The following is an 8,568-nucleotide window of genomic DNA, read 5'->3' as shown; positions in this document are numbered from 1 at the left end:
GAAGCGGAAGTGAGGGGCGGGGCCGCGGCGGCGGTAGCGGCCGCCATGGCTCTGAGGGCGCCGCTCTGTCCTAGGCATGGAGGATGGCTTCCTCATGGAGGTGTGTGTGGACTCGGTGGAGTCCGCCGTCAACGCGGAGCGCGGAGGTAAGGCCCGGGGGTCTCCCCGGAGGGGGGAGGTGTGTGTGCGGCGGTGGGGCGGGCCCCGTTGGGCCCGGGTGTGACTTGTCTGTCCGTAGGTGCCGGCCGGATCGAGCTGTGCGCGGGCCTCGTGGAAGGAGGGACCACCCCGAGCATGGGTGAGCCGCGCCGGGGGCCTCCCCCTCCCCTGGGCCGGGTTCCCCTCCCTCCCTGGGTGTGGGGGGATCGTTCGTCCCAGCGCACCCTCCCGGGCGCCTTCCTGCCCTTCGCCCGTGCCCGCTCCCGTCCTCCTGGCTTCTCTCCCGGCCACTCTCCCCCCACACTGCTGGGATTTCTGCCTGAGCCCTTGCAGGAGCCTGGGGCAGAGGCCCGGCAGAGCCTCCGGTAAGTCTCCTGCTGGCCATGGAATCAGGGAAATGTCAGTTAGAAGGGACCTCTAGAGACCCTCCAGTCCAACTCCCTGCCAAAGCAGGGCTGCCCAGAGCACATCACTCAGGAGCATCCAGGCAGGGCTTGAAGATCTCCAGAGAAGGGGACTCCACACCCTCCCTGGGCAGCCTTTGCCAGGGCTCTGCCACCCTCACCCCAAACAAGTTCTTCCTCCCATTGGAGTGGAACTTCCCATGGTCCAGCTTGTGCCCGTTGCCCCTCGTCCTGTCCCTGGGAACCACTGGAAAGAGTCCGGCTCCATCCTCCTTCAACCCCCCCTTTAGAGACTTGTCAGCATGAAGAAGGTCTCCCCTCAGCCTTCTCTTCTCCAGGCTGAAGAGCCCCAGCTCTCTCAGCCTTTCCTCCTAAGAGTCATCTAGGTTAGAAAGGAACTTGAAAGATCTTTGAGCCCAAGTGTTAGCCTAATGCTGCCAAAACCAAGTTCCTGGGTCCCAGTCCTGCGTTGCCTCCCTCGGTGGCTGGGGCTGCCGTGGCTGGATGCTGAGCTGCCTCTTGCCCTCCTGCCCTAGGCCTCCTGCAGGTGGTGAAGCAGTGTGTGAGGATCCCCGTGTTTGTGATGATCCGACCTCGGGGCGGAGATTTCCTCTACTCAGACCGTGAGGTGGAGGTGATGAAGGCCGATATCCGCCTGGCCAAGCTGCACGGGGCTGACGGGCTGGTGTTCGGGGCCCTCACTGAGGACGGGCGCATCGACACGGAGCTCTGCACAGCGCTGCTGGGTGAGTGTCTGCAGTCAGGATGGCTGTGCTGAGCTCCGTGCGGTACCTGGGCTGTGAGCGGGGTCATCGCTGCTCTGCCGGGGGCTGTAGAGAGGACTGCAGGGTGCTTTGGGCTGCACCTCTTGTCTGAGGCCTTGCCATCTTTGTCAGGCTGCGACACATTAAATAGGTAAGAAGCTTTGGAGACCAAAGGCCACTGCCCCAAGCAGTTCACACACAGTTTGAGGCCAGATCTAAGCAGGGTCTAAGAAGGAGAGAGGCATAGGTGAGCTGCTGTGGGGTCATCAGAGTATGAAGCTGTTGCATTCTCTCCTTTCTCTGTTTTATTTGCCCTTTTGTTCTTTTCCTTATGTCCCTGCTGCACATGTCTGGGATTTTGGGGTATGTCTCTCCTGGACTTTGCTCCTGTGGGTAGATGGCAACCCGTCTTTATTTTTTTCCTGTAGCACACCCAGTGAGAAAAGTTAATGAGAAAGAGAGATGGAAACATATAAAAGGCTACTGAAGCTGCAGTGGGAAATTGTTAGTCTAGGCTCCTAACAAGTATAGAGAAAGAGAATTTGCTCTGACATCTTTTCTGTGAGCTGCAGCCAAAGCTGAAGATGCTCTGCCCTTCCCTGGTGCCACAGGTGAATGTGCTGTGGGGAGTGCAGCAGCAGAGAGGGGTCTCGCTGGGATTTGCCTCCAGTAGACCAGTGATCTTGTCTGCTGGAACAATTTGTCTCCAGGGCAGGAGGCAGTTGGATTTCTTTTCATAGAAATAAAAAAAACCCTTTGCCCAGTAAATAGAGCACCACTGGGGAAATTTGCTGTGGTCTGAGAGCAGAAATTGTAGGTAGTGAAAGAAATCACAAAAATTTGCTCTCCTGCTTTCAAAGAGCGCTGGTCCTGTCCCTTTCCCAGGCAGGGGAGACAATTCCCTGCTTCCTTCCTGCAGAGAAAGGGATCTGTGGTGGGAATGAGGGTTCTGCACAATCCAGATGAGATGTGGGACTTTGTTACTCATTTAAAAAAAAAAAGAAAAAGATTTGTTGCTTCCACAAAGGGCAAAAGAGCTCTTCCCCACCACAGAGCCTGGCCAAAGAGCAGCAGCTGCGTTGTTCCCAGCAAGTACTGGGATTCTTCTGAGCGCCCCAGCAATGGCCTGAGAAGCCTTTGCCCTCTTTTATCTCATGTGCCTTTGTGGTTCTGGCACAGGGAACTCTGTGCCAGCCCTGACTGACCATGTATCTTCTAATTGCAGCAGTGTGCCGTCCGCTGCCCGTCACGTTTCACCGAGGTGAGTCCCCTGGCAGTGTCCCAGCCTGGGGTGGGGCTGGCAGGGAGCTGAGCTTAATCTGCTGTGGTCCTTCCTGGGAGGGGGGAAAACTGTGCGTGCTGTGCCAGAGCAGGCTGTGGCTGTTCCCCCAGGATGGGGAAGGTCCAGGGGTCCAGGCGTGGGGGCTGTGTGGGGAGAAGGTGTCAGAGGAGCTGATCTGCTGTTGCTGCGAGGGGACATTATGGTTAGGAGCTGTGGCTCCCCGTGGGGATGGCCAGCTGTGAGAAGGATCCTTTCTATCGTCATCTCCTGAGCTGGGAGGGGACAGGGCTTGAGCAGGATGAGCTGAGTGATTTCTGAGCTGTTGTGTTGCTCTCTCAGCGTTTGATATGGTGCACGACCCTCTGGTGGCATTGGAGACGCTGATTTCTCTGGGGTTTGAGCGCGTGCTGACGAGTGGCTGTGACAGCTCCGCGCTGGAAGGATTGTCCTTAATTAAGAGGCTTGCAGAACAGGTAGGTGATCCCCTGGTTACCATGGTTGTTCCTGGGCATTGCCTGGAGGGAGCTCCTTTATAATAGCCCTAATTTCTGTAAGGGAACTCCTGCCCAGGAGTGATTTCTCTTCTTGTCTGGTTTGGCTTTAATCTGTTTTCCCAAGTCCACGTGGGCTGGACCTCAGAGTCTCCAACAGCAAATCTGGTTGGGTTGTTCTTGCTCACAGCCCGGCAGGAGGGCGGTGAGAGTTGGTTCCAGCAGCTGATGTAATTATAATTAGCCCACATAAACAGCACAGCAAGGTCCCTGCCGGGGTCTCACAGTGCCTGTTAGGAAAATGCAACAGATGTACCTGAGGTAGGAGGAAACAGTGACAAGTTGTCCTAGCTGTAACTGCAGAGTCTTTCACGCTTTTCCTTGTAAAGAATGAATAGTGCAAAAAAGATGGGTGAGAGTAAAAGCCTTGTAAGCCATGGTGACAGCCGTGACCTTCCTGAAGGCACTGCATGTGAGGTTTCTTTGTCACCCCACATCTGGACGTGTGGCTGTAGTACTGGGCAATGTTACTGACATGTTCTTCTTCTTTCAGGCAAAGGGCAGAATTGTGGTAGTGCCAGGTAATGTTTATTTGTCATCTATAACAGGTCCCATAGTCCCCACCCCCTGCTTCCTGGCTTCCTGCCCTGGGATGCACTATCTGATGTGGCTTTTTGAGCCAGGTGACCAGCAGGAGAACCTGCTGCCTTGGGGTGGGTAAAGGCCACGCAGCTGGCAGGGGACCATAGAATCACAGAATGGTTTGGGTTGGAAGGGACCTTAAAGATCATCCAGTTCCAACCCCCTGCCCTGGGCAGGGACACCTCCCACCAGACCAGGTTGCTCCAAGCCCCATCCAGCCTGGCCTTGAACCCCTCCAGGGATGGGGCAGCCACAGCTTCTCTGGGCAACCTGTTCAGTGCCTCCCCACCCTCACAGTAAAGAATTTCTTCCTAATATCTCATCTAAATCTCCTTTCTTCCAATTTAAAACCATTACCCCTTGTCTTGTCACTACACTTCCTGACAAAGAGTCCCTCTCCAGCTCTCCTGTAGTGTCCCTTCAGATACTGGGAGGCTGCAATGAGGTCTCCCCAGAGCCTTCTCTTCTCGGGATGGCCAAGCCCTGCAGCTCCTTGGGGTCAGCTGTAGGTCTGTGGGACAGCAAGGCTTCTCCCATCTCTTTGTGTGCCCGGGTCACCCCGCTCCCAAGGGGTGTCTTTTCCCCTCTGAGTGGATGGTGCTTGGCCCTGGTGGGGTCGGTCGGGGGGTGATGTCAGGTCTGGGATGGCCCCATCTGCTCTGGATGTGACACAGGGGTTCTTCCCGCCAGGGGGTGGCATCACGGAGCGGAACCTGCAGAGGATTCTGGAAGGTTCCACGGCCTCCGAGTTCCACTGCTCTGCGCGCTCAGCCCGGGACTCGGCAATGAAGTTTAGGTAACTGATCTTTAATTTTATTTTTTAGCAAAACTGTACGGGGGAAAAGCTGGATTAATGTGAACATGAGTTTGTAGAATAGGCATCAATTTCAGACAGCTTTCTGGGTGCTGATTGTACTCTCCTGGTTGGGATCATGATGTCTGGCTCTGGATTCTGCAGTGTCTGAATCCAGCAGTGCTCGTCATCTGGGCACGAGCTCCATGCCTACCTGGATCTTTTGGGCATTTTTTCAGCTACCATTGCCCTCGGGCTCCTGAGTGCTCTCGTGTGGCACTCCAGAAGGCAGGGTCTGGTGCAGTTAGTTGCCTTAGACCTTTAATACTGGAATGTGTAGGATTCAGGAGGCCAGTGGGATGTGCCTCTGAGGAATGAGTGGGGAATGGCTTACGTTTGTCTGCACTGGGTTTCTGTTGGTGCTGTTGTTTCTTGCCTTTGGATTATTATTCTATTACTGTCTCATCTTTTGTCTGGCACCAGCCCGTTCTCTGGCCACTGCTGAGACCAGGGGAGAGAGCGAGTTCCTTAGTGTGTCTTACTCATCTGTATCACCTGCACGTAGTAACCAGTCCTTTTCCTGACAGAAACCCCAACGTTGCCATGGGAGCATCCTTCTCTGCCCCTGAATACTCCATAAAGGTGGCTGATGTGGCCAAAGTGAGGACCCTGAACGCCATCGCAAAGAACATCCTGTAGCAGAAGGCACCACGCTGGGATGAGCGCTGAGACTTCGGGGTCTTCCCTGCCCCACGGACAGATGGGTACTGTTTTTGTCCTCAGGCTGCAGAGGATGTGAACTAGGTGACGAGGACTGGCATCTCTTCCCTTGGCTTCCCCTGAATGACCAGTCCCTGGCCTGGAAACCTACGTTGGCCATTTTAAATAAAAGGACTCATTCCCAGATGTCACGGCAACAAGCTGTTGGGCAGTATTTGGGAGAAAGGGAGCTGAACGAGTAGGGGAACTGAGTTTTGTAGCACTGCATGTGATTGTCAAATAAACACTGCAGCTGCCCCCCTCTTGCTTGGTTTTGTTTAAATTTATTTTTATTTCACAGGTAAAGCTGTGCTGTGTTGCGTAGCGTGGTGGGCCCCTTCTGCACCAAAGGAGAAAACAATCCCACCCAGAGTGCCAGGGAAGGACACGTCATGGCCACGGCTGAAAGCAAGGCCTGCTGTGGTCAGCCAGGAGGGGGGCTGGGGATTAGAAAGGCAGCAGCTGCTAGGCAGAGAAAAGCAGACGTAAGCTGCTTATTGATACACAGACATGGTGAACAGATTAAGTTCTAACGGAAAGGAGCTTCTGACTGCCTGACTGGTGAGGTGAGCTAGTTGTGAGACGTGCTAGGCCTGTGAGGGCTTGAGGTGGGACGGGCAGATGGTGAGATTCCATGGGGAGGACAAGGTACCTTTTCTCACAGAGTTTCCAGGTCCGTTTCCTGACATGAAGCAGAAACCATCTGCTTGTTCTCCAGGCCGTGTGTGAGGCAATGTGCCTGTTGGGGTATTGCTACCTAGTCAAAATTGAAGCCTTAGACTCATTTCAGTTACCCTGCAAGATACCAAGTGAAAGATCTGAACAGTGTCAAGAGTGGCGCATTAAAAGAGTAGAGACCCAGAGATAAACCACCTGTATTCTTGCTGCCTCCTCTTCTCTAAAAAGCTGAAGAAACTGCCCTGAGATTGTAGACCAGCAAAAAACAGGGTTCAGATTTGTCTGCCCACCCTGGCCATAGCGTACAGCCGGTGAGGACCTACAGGAAAAGGTAATATTTGACAAGATGGCAGCACCTTTGGTTACCTGAAACGGAATTGGATCATTGAAAACCTATAACCAGGACTAACTGTGCCTTCAGCTCAAAGGGTACATGATCCACCTGAGATATCGGTGTCTCCCAAAACACGACGCTAAGAGACTGATGCGAAAACCAAGATGTCCCAAAGTTTGCTTGCTGCAAGGTTTCTGCCACTACATGGTATATGGGGCAGCGAAGGGTGGATGTCCTTGGTTCTCCAAGCAACTACATCTTGTTTGCTCCAGGTATTTTCATCCCATCCCTCGGGATCCCGTGACCATTTTGTAATGAGAGCACAAACTTGGGAAATGGCAAACTTACTTTTCCCATATTTGTCAGGAACATAGGTGGAAGTTCTCCAGGCAGGAGCTGGGAAGGGAATGGCTGCTTGGGTCTGGTGTCAGAGCCAGCTTCAGCGCTGACAGGCACGCAGGGACTAGGGGGGATCCACACTCAGAAGAAGAAATAACTAGATTTGTGGTGATAGTCCATATAGTACAGAATATCTGATTTAAGAGTTCATAGCTTATGTTATGAAATTTCATGAGTCATGGTGATGATTAAGATACTGGTAGCAAAGTTAGTGTGAATATTCTGCTGATACAGCTTCCCCAGCATCATAAACAGAGTTTCATCCTATCCTTTTGCGCAATGTTTAAAAAAAAAAAGGGGGGGGGGGCTTTTGAACTTACATAACGAGGCAGAGAAACAAACCCTTCTGAAACAGAGATGAGCAAGTGAGGACTGGACTAATTTGTAGATCGCGTTGCAGAAGCCTCTGTGCTGGCCCAGGCCCTGTGTGAGAGGGGCATGAAGCAATGCCTGCATTTGAAAACTTAGATTATAAGATGGTGGACGACAGATGGGTAAAGGCAGGGGAGCCCAGGGAATGGGGTGGTATTGTTGGCCAAAGAGATCTTACCACTTGGATTAGCTTGGTCCCAGTGAACGCTTTCTGGGTATTATGGAAAGAAGCTTTATGGAAGGAGCTGAAGGATGGTGAGGTGGCTTTGTGGGTTTTTAGGAGGAGCATGTCCCAGGTGTGAGGGTAGAGAAAGTGGGGGTGTGCTTGCTTTGAACATTGTGGACAGCTCAGCTCAGGATGAGGGGGTGAGGATGGGCTGTGACACACTGGAAACCGAGAGGAGCAATGGGACAGAGTGTTACATGGGAAGGTGTCACGAGCAAGTGATGCCCTTGGCAGCTCCAGGTGGGTACAAGCAAGGGCAAAGGAGCCCTGTGCCAGTGACCACAGAGAGGAATCACATCAGCACTCAGGATGGGGACAGGCTGAGGGAACCACTGCTCCATTCACAGATTTCTTGCATCAGAGTGCTGCTCCCAGCAGCAGAGGATTGGTTCTGGCTTGGAGGACGTAGCACCAGGGGTAGCTTTATTTACAAAAACAAGTGGATTTAATCAGACAAGACAATAATAATTAACCAATGAGTTGGACGTTGAACCTTCCTCTGCGATTGATGGTGAGGAGGTTGTTCCTGAGCAATTACTCATTGTATCATTCCTGACTTATGAGTTATCTCTGACTCCATGAACAATGAGACAGCAGAATCCTTGCGGTCACCCTACCGTCCCCTTTTACCTGCTGCTCCCCAAGAGTGTGCATGACAGAGGAAATTCAGTTCCAGCCTTAGAGCAGCACCATCCCTACACCTCCAGCTTTCCAAGCAGCCAGGGGATGAGTTAGTGGCAGCCATCCTCCTCGGGAACAGTCCTCTGGCTGTCTCGGATGCTGGGAGTTGCCTTAGAATGAATATTTGGGTTTTGTGGTCAGTCAGCTGCTGTAAGGTACAGACAACACAGAGATGTGGGAAAGGGAGAAGCAAAATGAAGAGCCAGGAGAATCTTCAGGTTCTCCAGGTCACAAGTAGTTGGTAAAAGGAACCTGGATCCTGGGGACTCCAAAAGACCACTGCAGCCTGGAGTCAGCTCAGCTGCCAGATGCTGCAAGTCCCCAGCCTGCAGCACAGCCAGTGCCCTGGGCTTCCTTGCTGGGTGGTGTGTGATAAAAAGCTTACTGAGGGACCAGCCTTTGCTGGACTTTTCGGCAGCATTTCACCATCAGGTTCATTCTGGCAGGAAAGGTCTGTTACACCAAGTAAGTTGTCTTTAGTGGGTCCGTGTGAGCTTGTCTCAGTGTGTGCTGGTGAAGGCTGTGGGTTCTGAGGGATGGCTGTGGTGTCCTGAGGTGACTCTCACAGTGGCTTCCCTGCGTCT

General features: G+C 53.1%; 1 protein-coding gene across 3 annotated transcripts; it reads left to right on the top strand.

The window, feature by feature from the left end:
• The first annotated feature begins 10 nt into the window (after positions 1-10).
• Positions 11-5,558, top strand: CUTC (cutC copper transporter). Of its 3 annotated transcripts, XM_014960132.1 has the most exons (8): positions 11-146; positions 239-298; positions 1,100-1,309; positions 2,553-2,588; positions 2,949-3,082; positions 3,654-3,681; positions 4,433-4,538; positions 5,123-5,558. In XM_014960132.1, the coding sequence occupies exons 1-8, from the start codon at positions 77-79 to the stop codon at positions 5,232-5,234; spliced, it is 756 nt and encodes a 251-aa protein (XP_014815618.1). In that variant the 5' UTR covers positions 11-76; the 3' UTR covers positions 5,235-5,558. The 3 variants fall into 3 exon arrangements, with proteins under 3 accessions (XP_014815618.1, XP_014815634.1, XP_014815625.1); XM_014960148.1 differs by lacking the exon at positions 3,654-3,681; XM_014960139.1 differs by lacking the exon at positions 239-298 and having other exon boundaries at positions 14-146.
• The last annotated feature ends 3,010 nt before the right edge of the window (positions 5,559-8,568 follow it).

The sequence above is a fragment of the Calidris pugnax genome, unplaced genomic scaffold (genome assembly GCF_001431845.1).
Source record: "Calidris pugnax isolate Ruff unplaced genomic scaffold, ASM143184v1 scaffold4, whole genome shotgun sequence".
Classification (NCBI taxonomy): Eukaryota; Metazoa; Chordata; class Aves; order Charadriiformes; family Scolopacidae; genus Calidris; species Calidris pugnax.
This window is presented reverse-complemented; position numbering and strand designations above follow the sequence as displayed.

Excerpts from the sequence above, each read along its gene's own strand:
- CUTC (XM_014960132.1), top strand. The coding sequence starts at position 77 with ATGGAGGATGGCTTCCTCATGGAGGTGTGTGTGGACTCGGTGGAGTCC. Across the intron at positions 2,589-2,948 it reads GCCCGTCACGTTTCACCGAG|CGTTTGATATGGTGCACGAC; the intron begins GTGAGTCCCCTG and ends TTGCTCTCTCAG. Across the intron at positions 3,682-4,432 it reads CAGAATTGTGGTAGTGCCAG|GGGGTGGCATCACGGAGCGG; the intron begins GTAATGTTTATT and ends TCTTCCCGCCAG.